A 24,611-nucleotide genomic window follows, 5' to 3' on the forward strand; every position below is an offset into this window, starting at 1 on the left:
TTTTCTATATTTAGAGCTGTCTGCTACTCATCACACCAACTAGAAATTTTGTATCATCCTGCAGTCACAGATATTTGACACCTTCCAGTACACCACAGCACCATAATCAAACAACCACAGATCGCTGCCCAACCTGTCTGCCAAATCATTCATGTATAAACAAAATAATAGCAGTCGTATCACACTTACCTGGGGCATTCCTGATAATACCCTTTTCTCTGCTGAACACTTACCATTGTGGGCAACATGCTGAGTTCTATTACCTCAGAAGTCTTTCAGCTTAATCTGTATGTTTGTACCTTCATTAACAGTCTGCAGTACGGTACCGAGTCAAATGCTTTTCGAAAATCTAGAAATATGGAATCTCCATGTTGCCCTTCATCTATAGTTCACAGTATATCATGTGAGAAAAGGGCAAGCTGAGTTTTACACGAGCTATACCTTCTAAAACCGTGTTCATTCTTGGACATAAAGCTTTTAGGTCTCTAGCAAATTTATTATATTCGAACTCAGAATACGTTCAAGAATTCTGCAGCAAACTGATGCCAAGGGTATTGGCCTCTAATTTTGCAGGTCCATTCATTTACCCTTCTTACATACGTGAGTCATCTGCACTTTTTTCCAGTCACTTGGGACTTTGCGCTGGATGAGAGATGATGCCGTAGAGTACACTTTGTACAACTGAGTTAGAATTCTATCCAGACCTAGTGACTTATTTCTGTTAAACTCTTTTACATGATTCTCTATACCCGTGATGCTATTCATATGGGACTCCGTGGGATTGTCAAACAGTGGTATGATTGAACAATTCTCCTGCTTCAACGATTTCTTAAAAGCAGAATTTAAAACTTCTGCTACTGTTTTGTCATCTTCAACTGCTACACAGACAGTTCAATGACTGACTGGATGAAAGCCTTAGACCCACTTAGTGAATTTACATATGACAAGAATTTTCCTGAGTTCTTGGCCAGATCTTCTGTTAAGCTATAATGATGGTAGTTGCTATATGCTTTGCTGATAGATCTTTTCACAGACACATGAACTCTACTAACCTTTTCCAGTCAACATTTATGCAGTCTCTTTTGAACTGGTGGTGCAACAGCCTTAGTTTCCTCAGCATTTACCACATTTCATTGGTAAACCACTATGGGCCTTTTCCATCCTTAATCCACTTACTATGCATATATCTGTTTAAACATTAATAAATTATTCTCAGTTTCAAGTCACATCAAGTGGTTAACTACCCACGAGCTTTTGGCAGAGATCTCCTCTGTGATTGTAAAGAGCTTGACAGTCATACGAATGCTGCTACCATGCTTACATAGCTGCACCACAGCTAATGTCGTCACAGGTGCCCAGTCATACACTAGATACAGCAATGTTTTAGATGTGCGATTGCAGAACTCGCTTCAACTCACCAAGTACAGGATCCCAGGGTGTACTTCAGTGTCCATGTCCAGTGCATACTCCACCACATCTGATTTTATTTTATTTTATTTTATTTTTTTTTTTTTTTGGGGGGGGGGGGGAGATAGCATAGATGGAAATAACTTTAATGTTCTATCTGGCGCTGTTCAATAGTGCTGACAGTCTGACTGATATCAGACTGCCCACACCCACACAGTATTTAGTATATTCCAGGTGTTCTGAGGTATACATCGTCTTTCACAGGTTTCATTAGTTGCCAGATATTTCTTGAGAGCCTGAAGACTGTGCCGAGTTTATGTTTCTTCAGGAGTCGGCTAATATTCCCTGTTATTGAGCCACAAAATGATAAAAATGGGATCTTTTTTTACATCTCCATCACAGACCTTCTGCTATTGTGGCTTAGATGAAACTGCTTGTGAAATTTTTCTGTTACTGTAACCATTTTCCTTGAAAACTCTATGTAAGTAGCTCAGATCCCTCGGCAGGATTTCGGCACTGAGATGGTTTCAGCTCAGTGTACCAAGGGCCTCAGAACAGACGGTGCATGTGCTGGGTGTTGGTAGTTGGTGACAAGCAGATACTAGAGTGTGTGTGTGTGTGTGTGTGTGTGTGTGTGTGTGTGTGTGTGTGGGTGGGTGGGTGGGTGTGGGTGGGTGGGTGGGCTTCTGGTAAACTCTGTGACTGAGATACCCGTTGGGTTTACGACAGACAAAGACTTCCAGAAACAGCAGGGTACCATCCTTCCATACTTCCAGTGAGAACTTTATGTGGTTGTGGATGTTGTTGATGTGTTCCAGGAACTCTTCTAGCTTTTCATGTCCATGAGGCCACATGACAAAGGAATTATCAATGTAGCAATAAAAACAACTAAGTTTTGCAGACGCCAGCTTCCCATAGTGATGCGTCCATCTGGTTGAAATATGCACCACCATTTAAAACATATGATAACATTAAATAAATCCATGATGATGTTGTCGAAGAGCCAGGACAGCGAGTCCATAGAGTCTGCGATGGGCACAAACGTGAATAGGGAAATCATATCAAAACTAATCATAATATCCCCTTCACCAAGGCATAGATGTTTAATTCAAACAATGAAGTCCACTGTATTCTTTATATGGTGTGCACAATAGCCATCGTGTGTCAAGAGGAGACTGGCCAAATGCTTTTCGAGTCAATGGATTAGCAATCAGATGGTGCTCACTATATGCCTTAAAGGAATATCCTTATACACCTTTGCCAGATGTAGGACATGGGTGGTCTGGGTGCATGAGGAAGGTGGTTATTAATGACACTCACTACAACTGGCAACTGTTTGAGAAGTCTTCTCCACCATTCTGGGGGTTGGGCCCTGAAGCAGTTTTTTGCACCATCTTCCTTCAGCATCTGTCGAATTTTCACATCATAGTCGGCTTGTTCCATTAGGCCCCAGTGAAATTGCAGGAGAAGTTTGTAGAGAAAGAGAAACGGGCTGAATTCTTTTAAAATGCAAACTGCATGCACCAAACATGACTAGAGCTGAACACAACAGCCTCCATGCTCTCCACAATGATCCTCTCACTCACATTTGTCATGCCAGCTGACAAAGGCAATGCTGCCATCCTAATGGAACGAGACGACTATGATGCAAAAATCTGATGGGTGCTCGAGGAAGATACATATGAAAAATTGCATCAGGACCCAACATCCAGAATAGTGAGGAAGACTTATCTAACAGTCATTGCTGGAAGAGTGTGTCACTAAAACAACCTCCCTCAGGCACCCAGACCACCCAAGTTCTACATCTGCCAAAGGTATACAAGAAAGATATACTTTTAAGGCCTATAGTAAGCACCATCAGATCCCCAAGAGCACCACTGGGTCACCAACCAATATATTTGCAAAGCATTTGGCCAACCTCCTCTCAATGCATGCTGGACATTGTGTGCACCACATAAAGAATATGGTGGACTTCATCGACTGAATTAAACATCTACATCTTGGTGAAAGGGATATTATGATCAGTTTTGATGTGGTTTCTCTATTCACATGTCTACCCATCACAGACACCATGGACTTGCTGTCCCAGCTATTTGACAACACCGTCGTAGATTTATTTGAACATATCCTGACATCATCATATTTTTTACATGGAGGAGAATATTTGAACCAGATGGACAGCATTGCAATGGGGAGCCCATTAGCTCCAGTTGTAGTCAATCTCTTTATGGAGCATATTGAGGACATCATCTGCAAATTCTAGTTATTTTTATTGCTAAATTGACTATAACTTCATCACATAGCCTTGCGGACATGAAAAGCTGGAAGAATTCCTGGAACACATTAACAACATCCACCATGACTACATAAAGTTCATGATTAAAGTAGAGAAGAGTGGTTCCTTGCCGTTCCTGGACATTCCCACCTGGTGTGAACCCAATGGGTGTCTCAGTCACAGCATTTACTGCAAGCCCACTCACGCACTGGGCACCTGTATGCCACTAGCTACCACCACCCTGCACAGAAACGGTCTGTTCTGAGGACTTTGGCACATTGAGCTGAAACTGTCACACACACCAAAAACCTGCTGACGGATCTGAGCTAATTACTTAGAGTTTTCGAGGAAAATAGTTACAACAACAGACAAATTTTGCAAGCAGTTTCATCTAAGACGCAATAGCAGAAGGTAGAAGGTCTCTGAAGAAGATGCAAAGAAGATTGTGTCTTTATCATTTTGTGGCTCAATAACAGGGAAGATTAGTCACCTCCTGAAGAAACATAAAACTGCCAGTGCCTTCAGGCCCCCAGAAATGATCCGGCAACTAATGAAACCTGTGAAAGACAATGTAGACCTCAGAACTCCTGGAATATACAAAATACTGTGGGGGTGTGGGCGGTTTTATGTCAGTCAGACTGTCTGCACTACTGAAAAGTGTCACATAGAACATGAAAGTTGCTTCCGCCTATGCTATCTCAAAAAATCAGCTTTAGTGGAGCATGCACTGGAAAATGGACACTGAATTGCATTTCACAATACCTCTATTACTGAATAGGCCACAGCTTCTGAGATAGCGTAATAAAAGAAGCAACAGAGGTCAAAATATTGGACAACACCCTCAATAATGACAGTAGACTGCAGCTGAGTATGGCTGGGGAACCTGTGATTGGTGAGTTGAGGCAGGTTCTGCGAGACTGGTGCGAGACTGGGCACCAATGACTTCATTGACAGTGGCACAGCTACCTACATGCAGCAGCAGCAGCATTAAAATGACAGTCAATTACTTGACAGTGGTAGAGGAGATCTCTGCCGAAAGTTCATGGGCAGTTAACCACTTGATGCAGCTTGAAAGCTGAGAATATTTTATTAATTCCTTCGTACACTGTTTAAACATTGCCCATAATTCCTCTATGCCCATCATACTGGAATTAAATGACTGCAGTTCACTGCTAAGCGAGATGCTCACAACTGCTTATCTGCTCTTTCTAGCAGAAACACTTTCATAGCCTTCTTGACTGATTCATTAACTTTCATAATAACAATTACTATGATGGCACCATGATCACTAATGCCCATCTCCGTACTGACACCACTGATAAGGTCTGGCCTGCTTGTAGCTGCGAGGTCTAAGGTATTTCCATTGCATATGGACTTGCGAACTGGCTGCTCAAGACAGTTTTCCAAAAACTGTGTACACAAGCCCTTCACAAGACTGTGTGTCTGCACCAACTGCAATGAATCCACAGACATCTTAGTCTATACTCAGAACGTTAAAGTCGCCTCCAACTAGTATCGCATGATCTGGATAACTACATGCTACCAACTGTAGACTTTCTTTGAATGATTTTAGAACTGTCAAAGTTCAATTGGGTGGCTGGTAAAAGCATCCAACAATTAACTTGGTTTCACCTAGATCTGTTAAATGGGACGAGATGACTTCACTGTCACACTCCATTTCAACCTCTATAGAGCGGATATTTTTGTCAATTGCAATGGAAAGTCCCCCTCATATGGCATCTAACCTGTCCTGATAAATGTTCCCCAACTCACTAAATTTCTCAGAGCTTTTTACTTTGGGTTTTAGCCAGCTATCGATCCAAAGAATAGTTTGAGTCTGAGAACTTTGCTAGAGGATGATAAATTTGGGAACTTTGTTATTAATACATGGGCATTATAGATCCTTCTGCTTCAATCATTATCATAATACTTCGACAATTCACTGGTAAAATTTAGATAGTCAGAGTGTCTTTACTCTGAACACAGTCTGGTGTCCCTATCTTCGAATTGACTGGTGAATATTCATCACAGTACTTGAAATTACCACTTAGCTGTTCTCTTCTTCACACGTCATGCAGACTATTGCAGTGAAGCAGTGGACACAATGTAGTCAAGATGAGAACTAAGATTTCTCTCATGTAGGTGATTAATTGACATCAGTTTCAAAATTTATCATTCTCCTCACAGACTTGAACATGTAATGCAATGTACCACAGGCAAAGAACCTGACTGTTGTCCACAGCAACACAGTTTGGCAATTCAGACATCGTTTGCCCGCTCTCTGACACTATGCATATGCAGACCTCATTCTACCCACACTTCCCTATCACTCTACCTCTATCTGCAGGCTATTTGAAAACCACATACACAGGTACATTGTCCTGGCAGGCCACATTGTTTCAGTACTGCAGCCTGACTCAGCTGTAGTAAGAAAGTAAACTTCAATCCCTAATTTGTTCCAATCTCTCACAAATTTCTGAAAAATTCATCCGTCTGATGTGATTTCTCTCAAAAACGTCTACTGGTCCTAGAACAGAGGCAAGCAAGACCACCTGTGGAGCCTTACACTGTTTTAAAAACAATGCCATCACCTAAAAAGTTCTAAGAATCTGAGAGATCTTCTCGAAAAAAGAATTTATAGATCCAAAAAGACAAAAATGAGCACCACATGAATACAAATGCAAATAGAAATGAGCTGTAATGGATTTCTTCCCACTGACAAAGTACTCGTGCAAATCCATTCATTGTACTCACCTCAGTATTATTGTTGGCGTAGTGACGTAGGGCAGAGCATGGTTTTGTCAGTTCTGAGTCTACGGTCAGGTTTCCCGTCAGGTCCCATACTGCAAGGGTCTTGTCATTGGAACCTATTTTTAAGAACAAGAAACATTCAAAATAAGTGATGCAATTATTCTTCGAAATCTATACGTAGAAACTAACATCTAAGAATGTCACAACAAAAGCTATGTACCACACGCACAATGTCATCAAAACTATGTAGAAAATAGAAGATAAATCAATTACATGGTCTGTTTCTTCTGTTTCCATAATAACAAGATAAGAAAATGTCCTAATATCAGAAATTTTGTGTTTCATATTTTTTCAGAGACTAAGCAACTCTGTCATGCTTTCTTTATCATTGATAGTTCTCTCATCCTTGTCTTTGACTCCTGATTATTTTGCTCAATAAAATATCTCACATACCCAAAACACCTTTGTTTCATTAAATTCTTATACTGGTCACCTCTCTTAATACTCTTCTATCATTTCCGACATTTCATTAGATGCTTAGAAGATTAGTTCTCCAAGCAGAAAATAGAAAACTTCTTATTAAAGTGAATTTGACAATGAGAAATTCTCATAGTGCATCAGGTGGGTATAATCATCATGAAAATGGTGAGGATTATCAGATGTTCAACTGACATTGTCAATAGTGTTGATCAAAAGTAGTAAATGATTAAAATTGTTAGTAAATATGAAAGGCAATGTGCATCAGTCAAAACATGGAGTTCAAAATCATGGCCAATCTTATAATGCATCTTTCGAGGAAAACATGCTGGATGAGGAAGAATATGTCTCAGAGCACATAGTTAAGGGCAGTATCTGCAGGAGATAAGTCTTGTATGTGCCATGCCAACTCAAAAAGAGAAAGTTACCCCTGTATATAAGGAGGGTAAAATAACTGACCCACAAAATTACAGACAAATATCCTTAACATTATTTTCCTGTAGAATTCTTGAACATATTTTCAGTTTAAGTATAAGTATAATAAATTTCCTTGGGGTGGAAAAGCTTCTACCTACAAATCAGCACAGATTTAGAAAGCATCACTCATGTGAAACTCAGCTTGCCCCTCTTTTTCACGATATCCTGCTAACAATGGATGAAGGGCAACAGGCAAATTCCATATTACTAGATTTACAAAAAGAGTTTGACACAGTTCCCCACTGCAGCCTGTTGATGAAGGTAAGAGCATACGAGATAGGTTCCCAAATATGTGAGTGGCTCGAAAACCTCTTAAGTAATATGACCCAGTATGTTGTCCTTGACAGTGAGTGTTTACCAGAGAGTGTGAGTGGGAGTGCCCAAGGGAATTATAATATGACTGCTATTATTTTCTACATGCATAAATATTATGGTGGAAAGGGTGAGCAGCAATCTGGGGCTGTTTGCTGATGATGCTGTGGTGTACAGGAGTATGTCATAATTGAGTCACTGTAGGAAGATACAAGATGTCTCAAGAAAAACTTTCTAGTTGAAATGATGAATGATAGCTAGCTGTAAATGTAGAAAAATGTAAACCAATGCAAATGAGTGGGAAAAACAATCCCATAATGTTTGAATATTGTATTAGTACTGTGCTAGTTGACACAGTCAGGTTAATTAAAGATCTCAGCATAATGCTGCAAAGCAATATGAAATGGAATGACCATGTATAGTTTGTACAGGGGAAGGTGAATGCTGATATTGGTTCACTGGAAGAGTGTTACACAGGTGTGGTTCATCTGCAAAGTACATTACATAGAGAACAGTAGCGCGACCCATTTTTGAGTACTGCTTGAGCGTTTACAATCCCCACCAGGTCAGGCTTAAGAAACATCAAAGCAATTCAGAGGCAGACCGCTACATTTGTTGCTGGTAGGTTCAATCAACAAGCAAGTATTATGGAGATACTTCGCAAACTTGAAAGGGAATCCCTGGAGTGGAGGTGATGTTCTTTTTGAGGAACACTATTGAGAAAATTTAGAGAACCAGGATTTGAAGCAGACTGCATAACAATCATACAGCCACCAATATACATTTTCACAAAGACCACGAACATAAGATAAGTCAGGGCTCATATGAAGACATATAGACAGTCTTTTTCCCTTGCTGTATTTGCGAGCGAAATAGAAAGGTGTGGGTTCCTGTAGTCATGTCCTAGTTCATGAACCACGGGCAACGTATGAGTGGCCAAGTAAGTGGTCCCGACAGTCGGGATACCAGTTACTTTGGAATAAGGCTGGGCATCTCGGACATATTCTGAATCATGGTCACCTTTGTGCTCATACGGCAAAGACTACCAAATCCACCGGTTAGTCCCTCAGCCGTTAGGGGTAAAACCCAATGGGACTCGGGGCAAGTAAGGCTAGCAACCTGCTTCCCTGGTACTCTAAATATGATGCTGGCAATAATCAGAGCAAAATGCCTCGGACCTTTGGAGGTGACGGAGTCCCACCTCTAACTGACAAACCAGGGACTCCTAAGATACGACTTGGCAAACAAATGGTAATGAGATGGGGAGCTATTAATATCAATGGGGGCTTCTCGGGGAAGAAGGTAGAGCTGGCAGAGGCTGCAAGTAAGATGGGGCTGGACGTTTTAGCTGTTTGTGACATTCGGGTAAGGGGTGAGAAAGAAGAGGAAGTGGGAGAATACAAGGTCTACCTGTCAGGCGTCAAAGCAGGAATAGCACAATGGGGTGTAGGGCTTTACATCAGGAAAGAAATGGAACCCAGCGTAGTTGCAATAAGGTATGTAAATGAACGACTGATGTGGATAGATTTGACAGTGTCTAGCAAGAAAATTAGGATTGTGTCAGTATATTCGCATTGTGAAGGGACAGATCAAGATAAGATGGACAGTTTTTATGAGGCACTCAGTGATGTAGTTGTTAGAGTAAAGGACAAGGACAGTGTTCTGCTCATGGGTGATTTTAACGCCAGGATTGGAAATCGAACAGAAGGGTATGAAAAGGTTATGGGTAAATTTGGAGAGGATATGGAGACCAACAGGAATGGGAAACAACTCTTGGATTTCTGTGCCAGTATGGGCTTAGTAATCACAAACTCCTTTTTTAAACATAAGAACATTCACCGGTATACTTGGGAAGGCAGGGGAACCAGATCTGTCATTGACTATATAATAACAGATCAGGAATTCAGGAAGGCTGTCAGGGATACACGTGTATTCAGGGGATTCTTTGATGACACTGATCATTATTTAATCTGCAGTGAAATTTGGATTGTGAGGCCGAAAGTGCAGGAGGTCAGGTCCATATGTAGGAGGATAAGAGTGGAGAAACTTCAGGATAAGGAAATCAGGCACAAGTACATAACAGCGATCTCAGAAAGGTACCAGTTAGTTGAATGTAGTCAATTACAGTCATTGGAAAAGGAATGGGCAAGGTACAGGGATACAATACTAGAAGTGGCTAAAGAATGTCTTGGAACACTAGTGTGTAAAAGTAGGATGAAGCAAACAGCTTGGTGGAATGATACAGTCAAGGCAGCCTGTAAAAGGAAAAAGAAGGCGTATCAAAAATGGCTACATACCAGAACCCAGGTAGACAGAGAAAGTTATGTTGAAGAAAGAAACAAAGCCAAACAGATAATTGCAGCATCCAAGAAGAAATCGTGGGAAGACTTTGGAAACAGGTTGGAGACTATGGGTCAAGCTGCTGGAAAACCATTCTGGAGTGTAATTAGCAGTCTTCGAGAGGGAGGTAAGAAGGAAATGACAACTATTTTGGACAGGTCAGGAAAACTGCTGGTGAATCCTGTGGATGCCTTGGGCAGATGGAGGGAATATTTTGAAGAGTTGCTCAATGTAGGTGAAAATGCGATCAGTAATGTTTCAGATTTTGAGGTAGAATGGGATAGGAATGATGATGGAAATAGGATCACATTTAAGGAAGTGGAAAAAATGGTCAATTGATTGCAATGCAATAAAGCAGCTGGGGTGGATGAAATTAAGTCGGAACTCATCAAATACAGTGGAATGTCAGGTCTTAAATGGCTACACAGGATAATTCAAATGGCCTGGGAGTCGGGACAGGTTCCATCAGACTGGACAAAAGCAGTAATCACACCAATCTTTAAACATGGAAACAGAAAAGAGTGTAACAACTACAGAGGTATCTCTTTAATCAGCGTTGTGGGTAAAATCTTCGCAGGTATTGTTGAAAGGAAAGTGCGAGTATTAGTTGAGGACCAATTGGATGAAAATCAGTGTGGGTTTAGGCCTCTTAGAGGTTGTCAGGACCAGATCTTTAGCTTACGGCAAATAATGGAGAAGTGTTATGAGTGGAACAGGGAATTGTATCTATGCTTTATAGATCTAGAAAAGGCATATGACCGGGATCCTAGGAGGAAGTTATTGTCTGTTCTACAAGATTATGGAATAGGAGGCAAACTTTTGCAAGCAATTAAAGGTCTTTACATGGATAGTCAGGCAGCAGTTAGAGTTGATGGTAAATTGAGTTCATGGTTCAGAGTAGTTTCAGGGGTAAGACAAGGCTGCAACCTGTCTCCACTGTTGTTCATATTATTTATGGATCATATGTTGAAAACAATAGACTGGCTGGGTGAGATTAAGATATGTGAACACAAAATAAGCAGTCTTGCATATGCGGATGACTTAGTTGTGATGGCAGAGTCGATTGAAAGTTTGCAAAGTAATATTTCAGAGCTAGATCAGAAATGTAAGGACTATGGTATGAAGATCAGCATCTCCAAAACGAAAGTAATGTCAGTGGGAAAGAAATATAAACGGATTGAGTGCCAAATAGGAGGAACAAAGTTAGAACAGGTGGACGGTTTCAAGTACTTAGGATGCATATTCTCACAGGATGGCAACATAGTGAAAGAACTGGAAGCGAGGTGTAGCAAAGCTAATGCAGTGAGCGCTCAGCTACGATCTACTCTCTTCTGCAAGAAGGAAGTCAGTACCAAGACTAAGTTATCTGTGCACCGTTCAATCTTTCGACCAACTTTGTTGTATGGGAGCGAAAGCTGGGTGGATTCAGGTTACCTTATCAACAAGGTTGAGGTTACGGATATGAAAGTAGCTAGGATGATTGCAGGTACTAGTAGATGGGAACAATGGCAGGAGGGCGTCCACAATGAGGAAATCAAAGAAAAACTGGGAATGAACTCTATAGATGTAGCAGTCAGGGCGAACAGGCTTAGATGGTGGGGTCATGTTACACGCATGAGAGAAGCAAGGTTACCCAAGAGACTCATGGATTCAGCAGTAGAGGGTAGGAGGAGTCGGGGCAGACCGAGGAGAAGGTACCTGGATTCGGTTAAGAATGATTTTGAAGTAATAGGTTTAACATCAGAAGAGGCACCAATGTTAGCACTGAATAGGGGATCATGGAGGAACTGTATAAGGGGGGCTATGCTCCAGACTGAACGCTGAAAGGCATAATCAGTCTTAAATGATGATGATGATGATGATGATGATGATGATGAATAGAAAGGGAAATGGCTGGTAGAGGTAAAACATACCCTAGGCCATATACTGCATGGTGGCTTGCGGAGTATGTATTAGATGTAGGTTATTTATTATGACTGAAGAGAACGTAGCAATATTTTGTTATAACCATACAAGAATGGAAATGAATCATGATTCCTGTTACATCATGTCATAATTTGTGTAAGGAAATGCTTCCTTCCAGCTTGACAAGTGCAAAGCAGTGCATCAAGACACCAGTAGCAATGGTATCATGGCACAGGAGCACTCAACTGAGTTTGCGCTTGTTACAAAAAGAATGATGGAAGCTATGACTTATGTCAATATTATTCTCGATCTTACACACATCAAATCTTCCCCACTGGGCAAGTCATTTTTCAGTCCAACTCTTGCCTATGCAACATAGAATCATGCACAGTGGTTTAAGGAACACCTATATCTACATTCATATTCCTCAAGCCACTTTATAGTGTGTGGCAGAAGGTACTTTGAGTACCGCTATTAGTTCCTCCGTTTCCTGTTTGTCATGAATGGTGTACTAGAAGAATAACTGCTGCCTCTGTAGGAGCTCGAATTTCCTCAATTTTCCTGTCATAGTCGTTTTGTAAAATAGCTAATTCTAGCCAATATCCTGTGGCTTAAATTCACACAATATTAACACAATGAAATACACCAGGAATGTCATCAAACTCCAGTTCAGAAATTCAGAATAACCACTTTTTAATACATAGGAGTCGAGTGGGCAGGTAAAGCTGTTGACATCCATACCTGTTTCGAAAAGCTTGGCATCTCTCAGTCAACATTAAGTCACATACATGTCAATGCACCTTTCATTAGTTGAATTTAACATTTGTATGCCCACCATCTTCAGTTTTTTTCTGCAATTCATGACTGTCAATTGTTCTGTTTCTTTCTTAAGTCCTTACTTTGTTCACTCCGTACCTTGTCTAAACTTATGACATAACCTCCAATTCACATTTGAAAATGTCCTCAATCTTCAATAATTATTCCTTCACTTTTTGTTGTCTCTAAACACGTCTCTGTTACATCCTTTGACTGCACTGTATCTCGTTACCCACATGTTAATTTAGCTTTTCTACTCCTTATTTTTTCCAATCTCTTTCTGTGATTGTTGACGTTTTAGCCACCCTCTTTTTTTATAAATTTTGAGGTCATTTTCATCTGTTTGGTGATATCTTGTTTTTTAGCTATCTGCCTTCTTTGTAATCTAATTTCCATGTTAATATTCTCTTTCCTTTGTTGAGCAACATCTATTCTCAGTTTAGTGCTCTCGCCTCTGTGTTTAATTCTATCTCATTCTCTTTCTATTTATTCAGTGATGAATTTCTCTTTCTCTTTGTATTAAAAAACTTTCATTTTTTTATTAGTGGTAGTATTCATTTCCTTAATTACTGTTGCTTTGTTTCTGTTTGAATTTTGCCTTTGCATACTGACAGTTTTTCTGCACTTATCAACAAAGTTCTTACTGATTAATTGTCCATATATGTTCTGCATCTTACTGTACAAACATGTTCTTTCCTTTTTCAGTCCTCTGGTCCTCTTTGGTATTGTCACTGCAGCTTAACCAGCACTCAAAACCCTCCATAGTTCTGTGCCTGGGTCCAATAGCACATTCAGAAACGACATCCTCCATAAAACTATCTTCTTTTACTCTCACTTTTCTTCTGTTTACGCACCTAATGCCTCCTTTTAATACGGGAGCTTGGTGACACATCTGGTCCTAGCGACAACAGAATCTTTGGTTTGCCACATGGAAAATGGTTCACAATAATGCATCAAAAAGGAAATTCACTTGAGAAAGTTATGAAATTACGAGGAGACAGTATGGCTGGATGGCATTTACCTTCAAAGGGTGAAATTCCTAGAACTGTTGATAGCTGCATTACATTTCTGTTGTTCTTAATCTATGTTTCTTCTCACTATGTTATTCTATTATCTCTGGATTGAAGCGGTCACAGTGTTAGCAAAACTACTACCTTCCACATCCAACTCTATGTTTCCAAATCTTTGATCTTTGTCCCCTCATCCTCATGACATGGGTCTCAGTGATTCATCCTTCCTTTCCAACCTTTCCCAACTTATCCTCCTGTCTTCCTGAAGAAGGAACTAACAGCACAAAAGACTGGGTATAGCTTTTTTCCACATTTAAATGTGTTTATCAAATTTCATCTCCCAAAAGTAAATAATAATTTTTTTCCACATTTAAATGTGTTTATTGGCAGTATTTGGAATTTCATCCTTTAAAGGCAAATAGTGGTCAGCCATTCTGTTTCACTCTTCCCTGGAGTGAATTTTCCTTTTTATACAATTAGTCATTTTTCCTGATAATATAATTTTTGTTTTGTCCATGTGTTATCTGTAATTGTTATTTGTCACTTTTTTGTCATTTGGCAGTCTCTTTTCTGTGTTCAATGCTCTTTCTCTTCACTCAATGACATTTTCTCTCTGTTTAGCTATCTTTTCATCCAGCGAACTTTTTCCTTTGTTTTTCAATCATTTCTCTTTGTTTTGTGATTTTTTTATGTTTATTTTGAAATCAGTTTTCTTTGTTTCTGATTTTCTTTGGTGTTCAGCAATCTAATTTCATTTTTTTACAATATTATGAGACGGATAAATTGCTACTCACTATACAGTGGTGATGCTGTGTAGGAGATAAGTACAACAGAAATACTGTCACACAAGTAAGCTTTTGGCCAAAATGGCCTTCATCGGAATTAGACAAACTCACTCCCGCCACCATACAAAATCCTGAGCCTAAACAGATCCAAAAAAAGCCATGAATTTTTCCTCCAAAAGCCTTAGCTCTACAGAAGCATCAGTCCTTTCAAAAGGCCTTATCTTTTGTCCCACTCCCAAATTGAACCATGCAGTAATTGTTAAAGACCTTCTCTTCTTCTCTGGTCCTTAAGTGGAAACACTTTTTCGCCACCAACCCTACCACTCAGGCTCAACCAAAGACCAATGTTGAACCCTGTCTGACTCAATTCACTCCTCCATCCAACCATGATGCACACCCACTGCCCTCAAATCACAGATTTTCTTAACCTCAAACCTTGGCTCACCATCATTCCTCAAATCACTCAATGTGGAAGCTAACTTACATCCACAGAAAGAACGGCAATCCACCACCTAAAAACTGATCCCTACCTTATAATCCTACCTGCTGACAAAGGCTCAACCACTGTTTTGATCGCATGGATTACCTGGCAAAAGGACTCCACCAGCTATCAGATTCACCCACCTACAAACTCTGCCATAGTGAGCCCATTCCAGAAATCCAGCAGGACCTCCAGTCTCTCCTCAAATCCTTAGACCCATCCCAGAACCTTTCCCAGGAGTCCATCTTTCTACTCACCCCTACCACTACCTGCACTCCTACCTTCTACATGCTAACTAAACTCCATAAACCCAACCACCAAAGACACACCATTGTGGGTGGTTACTGTGCCCCCACTGAGAGAAGCTCTGCTCTAGTAGACAAACACCTTCAGCCTAATACCAATAACCCACCCTCCTAAACAACAGATACCAACCTTTTCAATCACCAACCCTCAACACTTCCTGTTCATTTAGCACTGCTCGTCACTGTTGATGCCATCTTCCCTAGTGTTCATGGCCTTGCTGCTATTGAACACTACCTTTCCCAATGCCTGACAGGTTCCAAACCTACAACCTCCTTCCTAGTCACCATGACCAACTACATCCATATCCATAATTACTTCTCCTTTGAAGGCATCACCTGCAAACAAATCTGGGGTACGACAATGGGCGCCCGCAAGGTGGCACCCTATGCCAACCTATTCATGAACCATCTGGAGGAACCCTTTACCCTTTCTAATCACCCAGAATCCTAATCCCCACAGCTGGTTGAGATTCACTGATGACATCTTTATGATCTGGATCAAGGGTGAGGAAACCCCATCCACATTCCTTCAGAACTTCAACACCTTCTCCCCCTTTTGATTCACCTGTACCACCTCCACCCAGCAAGCTACCTTCGTTAACGTTGACCTCCACCTCAAATATGGCTATATAAGTACCTACATCCACATCAAACCAACCAATCACCAGCAATACTTCCACTTCGACAGCTGTCACCCATTCCATACAAAGAAGTCCCTTCCATACAAAGAAGTCCCTTCCATACAACCTAGCCACCCATGGTCATCAATCTGTAGTGATGAGCAGTCCCTCTCAAAATATACCAAGGGTCTCATTGAGGCTTTCACAGACTGTAATTAAACTCCCCACCTTGTACTAAAACAAATCTCCCGCAGCTTACCTCTCCAGTCACTCACCACCTACCAAAGTCCCACTGTCTGGCCATGGAGAAGTATTCCCCTCATAATTCAGTACCACCCAGGACTGGAGCAATTGAATCACATTCTCTGCCAGGGTTTCAACTACCTCTCATCATATCCTGAAATGAGGAATGTCCTACCCACTATCTTTCCCACCCCTACCACAGTGGTATTCCACCACCCACCGAACCTACATAATATCCTCATCCATCCCTATACAACCCTGCTCCTAACCCCTTTGCTCATGGAGCATATCCCTGTAATAGACCTAGATGCAAGACCTGTCACATACATCCTCCCACCACCACCTACTCCAGTCCAGTCACAATCATCATCTATCCCATCTACCTGCAATACCAGTCGTGTGCTCTACAAGCTGAACTGCAACAACTGTGCTGTGTTCTGCGTGGTCATGACAAACAACAAGCTATCCGTCTGCATGACGGGCCTCCAACAAACTGTGGCCAAGAAACAGCTGAACCACCCAGTTGCTGAGCATTCTGTCGAACATGAGGCTCTTCATTTCAATGACTGTTTCACAGCCTGTGCCATCTAGATCCTCCCCACAACCACCAGCTTTTCTGAACTGCACCGTTGGGAACTCTAACTGCGATAAATCCTCCATTCCCATAATCCTCCTGGCTTCAACTTTCATTAGCCATTGCCCGTGACCCACCTATTCCCTGAAGACAGATCATACTGCTCCATTTGCACCCACTCATTTGCTGCTATTATGCCCTTGGGCATTGATGAGACATATTGAATCTTACTTTCACATTTCCAATTTGTTTGATGGTTGCCATAAAACCAAAGTCCCTGACCATATGAGATAGGACACTGCTGGACCTTTGTATATCTTACAGAAGAATTAATTTTGTATTAAATTTTATATATTTTACACATCTGCCAAGTTTGTATTCATTCTTTTCTCGGTGCCAAACAGATGTTAGTGGAAATTACCCAAACATTATTACAAAGACATTACATAATTTGACAATTTACTACATGCAAAATGAAATGGTTTTTTTAAGTTCATCCAAACTGCATTCAAATACACGTATCACAAAATACAGGAAATGTTCTCAAGTTATCCTTCTACATTCAAACAGAATTACTTTGAGTCAGTGACTTCTGTTCTATTTTATTACTTTTTGATGAATCTTCTGTTTTCCTTGATCTTCGGTAACTTTTAAGATCAAAGACACTATATTTTCTTAATTAACCTCCTTTCACTCATGTCAGTTCTCATTTTCTTTAGAGTTTTCAATTGTTCTAATAGGTTATGTCTCTTTATGTTTCAGAGTTTTATCACTTCCAACACAAAAACTAAAAGAGAAGAAATGTCAGTTCCATGTACTATGAATGATGAGGAACCACTTGTAAGTTATGTAACATATTTCAGTATGTACAAACCTGATGCTAGCAATGATCCATCACGAGAAAATGCACAGGATGTTACATAACGCAAGTGCCCATCCAAAACACTCAGGCAGGATCCCTTCAACTGCACAAGAAAAGAAAGGAAAGAAAAAACATAGTTATCATCTTCACACAATACAGAGCAATAAATGTAGTAATATACTACATATTATGGCTGCTACTCTCTCATTACACTCAGTCTGTGTGTTCCTACTCCAAACTTCACACAAAATGATGCCTGATCAATGCCAGACTTTAAATTTAGTTTAATTAGACTGATACAAACTGCTGTTATAAAACAGAAAATAAATAAAAAATAAAAATAAATATTACATTAATATTATATTAATAACTGCAGTATCTAATGTTGTGCAATTGCATGCAGTAGCTTGCAAATAGTATTACAACAGAAAAGTGTTTTTTCTCTATTCAGGAAACCTTCATAAGAGAAGTTTGCTTGACTGGCGACTCCATGGAGTGTACTGTGCACCACGACCAGATAATTGATATAATTAGAAGGAGAAACAGCATTGGTCGTATTTTTTTGTTTTATTATCCGCAAAATTGATTTTCGGTCACTTACTGACCATCCTCAGTGCTGTAATATACAATTAAAATTGGTAGGCACTGGTATCAACAAGCTTAGAGCGATCACATAAACTGAGCAAATATGTTTCTATGAGCTAACTTGTCAGGTAAGTCTATAAAGAATGCCCTCTGCAATTAATTCATTATTTCATTTAAATAACACTGTAAACAACTTTTTGAAAACTCTGTGAAGTCAAAAAAGTGTCATTCTCCTTATGACTGTCACTGTATATTACAATGCCTGATAGAAAAGGTTGAGCATCACGAAGGGGAGGAGGAAAAGAATGGAACTTCACAAGTTGAGAGAGTATGTTACGTTATTTAAGCGATTACAATATCGAGTCAAATTTGAACTTGGCAGTAAGAGCCCACCTATCAGTATTATATTGCACCCTGTTTGCCCTGGATGCATGCACTGATTGGGTCAGGAAGGATGTCATAAAGCTTTTGGATCCTCTCCAGAGGCAGGATTGCCCACAACTGTTGTAGATGGTCCTCGATACCCTGGATATGGGTACCAGAACACAGCTGAGCTAATCCCACACATTTTCTAACAGGAACATATCAGGGGAGTTTGGTGGTTGCAGGAGTACCTCAACATCATGCAGACAGTAGACCGAGACATGTACAGTGTGGGGACAAGCCCTATCCCGTTAAAAAATAACACAATAATATTATTGCACAAGAGCTAAAACGTGAGGATGCACAAAGTCCATGACGTACTATCGTGCTGTCAGAGTTCCCTCAATCACTACCAGCCATGACCTGAAGTCATAACTGATGGCTCCCCACATCATCATGATACAAAGAACTCCGCTGTGCCTCCCCAAAACACTGGATGAATGGGACCTCTCCCCTCGTCACTGCCATACTTGTTGAAAATGGTCATATTGGGCAGTGCAAAACTGTGATTCATCACTAAATGGTGCCATTCATCAGCAGTCCACGCTTCTCAGTCATGACACTACTCCAAATGCAGTCATTTGTGTCGTGCTGTTAACGACAGCCCATGCAATGGGACAATTTGTTAGTCTGGCTACCAATGGTGCAGGATGACATAGATTGTTGCTGGGAGTCTTTCACTCATTCTCGGATGGCAGGCACAGACGCAAAGGGGTTACGATGGGCTTGGGCACAATATGGGAATCCCCCCCTAGCGGTGGTCAGTCGTGGCCGAGTACGTGGATGAGTCTGCCTGCCTGCACATTTGCATGTAGCCAAATAATGGCCCACAGTTGCATCTAAATGCCCCACAAATCTGGATATTCCAGGAATCAACCAGCCAACCAAATGGAGACCCATAATAACGTCTCTTTCGAACTATGTCAGCTGCTAAAGTGCTGCCTCACATTAGTACACACCATCTCCGTATCTTCCACAGTGATCACTCAACATCTGGTACTTTTCACATCACTTTATACTGCGTCATATGACAGCAATAAGCACATGTACAGATGGCAATAGCATTGTGTACACAGGGTATAAAAAGACAATGCACAGGCGGAGCTGTCATTTCTACTTAGGCGATTCATGAGAAAAGGTGTCCGACGCGATTATGGCCGCACGGTGGGAATTAAGATACTTTCAATGATGAACAGTGGTTGGAGATAGAAGCATGGGAATTTCACTTCATAAATCATTAGGGAATTCAATACTCTGAGATACACAGTGTCAAGATTGTGCCAAGAATACCAGATTTCAGGCATTACCTTTCACTGTGGACAACACAGTGGTCGATGGCCTTCACGTAATGACAGAGAAGCAGTGTTTGCATACAGTTGTCAGTGCTAACAGACACTGCATCAAATAACTGCAGAAATCAATGTGGGATGTAGGATGAACATATCTGTTATGACAGTGCAGTGAAATTTGGCGTTAATGGGCTATGACAGCACACGACTGACGCAAATGCATTTGCTAACAGCACGACATTGCCTGCAGTGGCTCTCCTGGGCTTCTGACCATATCAGTTGGAAACTACACAACTGGAAAACCGTAGCATGGTCAGATGAGTCCCGATTTCAGTTGGTGAGATCTGATGGTAGGATTCGAGTGTGGTGCAGACCCCACGACAACATGGACCCGAGTTGTCAACAAGGCAGTGTACAAGCTGGTGGTGGCTCTATAATGGTGTGGGCTATGTTTACAAGGGATAGACTGGATCTTCTCATCCAACTGAACCGATCATTGGTTGAAATGGTTATGTTCAGCTACTTGGAGACTGTTTGCAGCCATTCATGAACTTCATGTTCCCAAACAACAATGGAATTTTTATGGATGACAATGCACCATGTCATCGGGCCACAATTGTTCATGATTGACTTTAACAACATTCTGGACGATTCAAGTGAATGATTTGGCCATCCAGATTGCCCGACATAAATTCCATCGAACATTTATGGCGCATAATCAAGAGGTCACTTCATGCACAAAATCCTGCACTGGCAACACTTTCACAATTATGGATGCTTATAGAGGCAGCATGGGTCAATGTTTCTGCAGAGGACTTCTATTGACTTGTAGAGTCCATGCCACATCAAGTTGTTGCACTACCCTGGGAAAAAGGAGATCCTACACAATATCAGGAGGTATCCCATGACTTTTGACACATCAGTGTATACCCTACCAGCCCTGGTAACAACAATAAACACAACCAAAATTAATGCACTCTGGTGGCCATTTAACAGTTACAAAGAACTGCAACTCTAATCACGGTGTGTACATGTACAAAGTTACATCGACACGTGTTCTGGGTGCTTCACTTTTTCTCAGGCACTGTAGTTTTATGTTCCAGAACCATGTTTGAGTCCTCATAGCTCTAACTTCCTAAGTGTTAGCAGAACATTTTAAATGCAGGGTACATAATATATTTGTTAGAAGTTCCCCTGACAGCTGCAGTGAAAAGTGTCACAATAAGAGAGAATAGAAGAAACATGATGGTCATCAACACCTTTTGAACTGTGCACATATATAAGCAAACAGAAGCTATACATGTCTGAAAAATTAAAAAAAAAAAGTAGTAAGATCTGTAGTAATTCTGTTCCGAAAATTTTATTTTTATGACTGTGGACCAGAAATTTGTTTTGACAATGGTCTGAATATAGGAGATAAATACCAGCACAAGTCAATGGTTGATCAAACATTTCTACTTTGTGGATGAACTAAGAATGCACAACAGGAATCTTTTATGTATATATTCTTAGCATTATTGCATAAGAAAATTTTATCAGTATGTCTCATTCTACAGAATGCTAAATTCACACAGCAGAAGAAGACAATTACCTTTGTAAATTCTTGATGAAAGTAAAGTTAGTTGAACTTTCCATTAAGTATAACCATGGCATGATGATAGTTACAAAACAAAATTATTTATTTGCAAAGTGGTTTTCATCTTCTTTGATCATCATCTGGTGGCAACTGTCACAATTGCAGATGATGTTGGAGAATATCAAGAAAACTGTCATATTTTTGCAGCATTTAAGAATAGTTAAAGATGGCATAGGATGTCAAACAACTACCACAATTTTTTTACTCTAAAACTGGTATCCACGGAATTATTTGTCTACTGAAGCTGTTAAACTACATATCTGTGAAGATATTATGTGGAATATATGAAGACAAATTTATCCACAGTCATGTTCACTTAGTACAGGGAATTCTTGTGTAGCTACCATTTCAGTGGTCAAAATCTTCTTTACTTTTCCATTATACAAAACATGTTTCAAAAAGCCTACTCACTATCAAGTGTTCTGGACCGCTAGAGTAGGAGCTGCACCAATCAAAATGAATTCTTGTATGAAAACAATCATAATCTCATAAATGTTTGTGTGCCACATGTCTTTATCTGCTGTACTGACTGATGCAATACAGTATAGCCATGGAACAATCGTATGGAAATTTTCCAAAGTCAAAACACATACAGTATGCAAACAAAGTATAGCCACATGAATTAACCATTACAGCCACTTGGAAAAGGCTATATAGCAACCTCATCAGCTGACTATGGTCCAGTTAATATATGTATAAAGGAACAATAAATGAGATTTTGACATTTGAAATATTCTACACTCAAATACATTTGAGCAACATGAATAGTAATCAGTCAAATATTTCTTATGGATGAACTACCAGTATGAACTCAGCGACAAAGAAGCTAGTGACTTTTTTTTTCCAAAAACAGAAAATCTATTATAGTCACTACAGTATCAAGCTATCATATGAGTTCTCTCTCACTTTTTATATAACAGGGACTCAAAACAAAAATTCTTATCCCTGGTCACAGAGTCACTATTTGGAGTTTCTCAATGCTCTCTGCAGCAAATGGTGTTTTTGAAAATTACTCCTTAACTTGTTGCTAAATAGAATGCTACTGGTTTCAAACAACTTGATATTTCAACAGACAACTGAAGGAGAAAAAGTCATAAATTTCTCTATCCCTGTACTTCTGAAACTGTTGCAAGGAATTAGCAACTACAATTTGCCTTTTAGCTGCCACTCTTGTTCTGAGGATCTATGAACCCCACAACTGTTAGAGATGCATACAGGGTAAACTTCCTGAATACACAGTAACATTTTAATCTTCTGTCACCAAATTGCAGCAGAGTAAAATAAAATAATTTATTTACTTTTTGCTGTTTTCTCCTTATCATTTCAAGTTATTTATTTCTCAAATGTGTCATAGGTACAAAAGTGAAGGTTTAAATCAGTATTATGTTTCTTGAACCTTCACGCAAGTAAAATATTAGGTAATATTGCTGCAACTAACATTTTTACAAGGGAACTTTGAAAAGAAGGTCACACATTATTAAAGCAGGTCAAGTAACTTTTCTTGAAAGCTGCACTAAACTTTAATGTGACACAGATACATGACACTATATTTCCACAAAGTCAACAAGTTTCTTTACACAGCAATTGGAATGTTCTATGAATCGTTCAATTCTGTGATGATAGAATTCCACTCCTTGGTCATGGACCCATCTGAGAACCACTGTGTGACCATCCTCATCATTGGAAAATCTGTTTCTCACTGATATGCTCTCAGCTTGTTAAAAAGGTAGAAATCACATGGTACAAAATCTAGACTGTACAGTGGATGCTTCCAAACCTCCCATCAAAAATGTCGTTGCAAAGCTCATGTTGTGCACACCATGTGGGTTGTTGCACTGCTGTAGAGGACAACAATGTCTTTGCTTGATTTTCCACACCTCTAGTTCTTTATACCAATGTGTAGTGATGTCACAGTTGCACAGTACAAATCACCACTGGTGGCTGTGCCCTTTGGCACAAACTTTGTGTACACAACTCCTCAACATTCAAAGAAAACAGCGGCCCTGACTTTCCCTGCTGATGTCACAATTTTGCATTTCTTCCATAGGAGTGAGGTGGTGAATCACCATACCATTTGTTGTAGGCGTGAAATGCTGGAAACCTGTCCCATTGCCCACAATGGTGAGGCTTAGGAAATCATTGCCTTCCACTGAGTATAGCTCAAAAAGTCCTCAAATACTGTAAACCTTGTGTGCAGATGACAGAGATTACAGAACCAGGTGTGAGTACAATTTCTGATACTGCAGAAACCACAGATCACAGAACAAACACTGCAAATTGAGATGCGTGTCTGCTGAGCAATACTCACGATAGTCACTCTGCAATTGCTGCGAACCAATTCCTTAGCTACCTAGACACTGTCATCTGTGGTCCTTCCTGATCGGTATCACTCACATCTGTGTGGCCTTGGTCAAATCGTTGGCACTGTTTCATTATGGATGGGCACTACATTGCACTTGGGATATATAGCACCAATATTTCATGGTGAATCTGTGTGCAATTTCAGGGTTGCCAAAAGTTTCCCCACGTGAAATTCCCTGATATTTCCCTGATTTCCAAACAAGTTTTAGCATTTTTCCCTGACAAATTTTGAGGTCTCAAGGGTAAGTAAAGACATAAGTTGACCAAAAAAGTAAGGGTTTATGTATTTCTAAATGTGTGAGCAAAAATCTCAAGTACTAACATCAACATCTTGTCTAATGAACTGCTTTTACATGGAGAAAGCAAGCCAAATGGTATATATGTTTCATTAAGAACACTGATGTTATTTTATTTCAATAAAGCAGAACACATTTAGTTACAAAAATATGCATTTTGTTGGAGTCACAAGACAGATTTAAAATACCTTCACTGTTTTCAGATACAAGTTCAGAAAAAAGTAGGCCTCTTGAAAGAAATGTATAAGGTGGGAAGAGTTATGTAAACCAACACTGTAGGTGACCATGAATAAAATTTTGGTTCTACTATGTTCATTACTGTCGGTTATTGACCACTGTGTTATGTCTATTATCCTACAGTTATTATGTGCTTTTTCTTTC

General features: G+C 40.1%; 1 protein-coding gene across 1 annotated transcript in view; it reads right to left on the bottom strand.

The window, feature by feature from the left end:
• LOC126183614 (WD repeat, SAM and U-box domain-containing protein 1-like) overlaps positions 1-24,611 on the bottom strand; it is a 218,763-nt gene that overhangs the window by 115,272 nt on the left and 78,880 nt on the right. Inside the window, exons 7-8 of the mRNA XM_049925730.1 lie at positions 17,653-17,743; positions 6,437-6,549 (exon numbers count right to left, since the gene is read on the bottom strand). Of these exons, the coding sequence (XP_049781687.1) occupies positions 6,437-6,549; positions 17,653-17,743 (204 nt within the window). The remainder of the gene's footprint in view (positions 1-6,436; positions 6,550-17,652; positions 17,744-24,611) is intronic.

Source organism: Schistocerca cancellata, chromosome 4 (genome assembly GCF_023864275.1).
Source record: "Schistocerca cancellata isolate TAMUIC-IGC-003103 chromosome 4, iqSchCanc2.1, whole genome shotgun sequence".
In the NCBI taxonomy this organism is placed as follows: domain Eukaryota; kingdom Metazoa; phylum Arthropoda; class Insecta; order Orthoptera; family Acrididae; genus Schistocerca; species Schistocerca cancellata.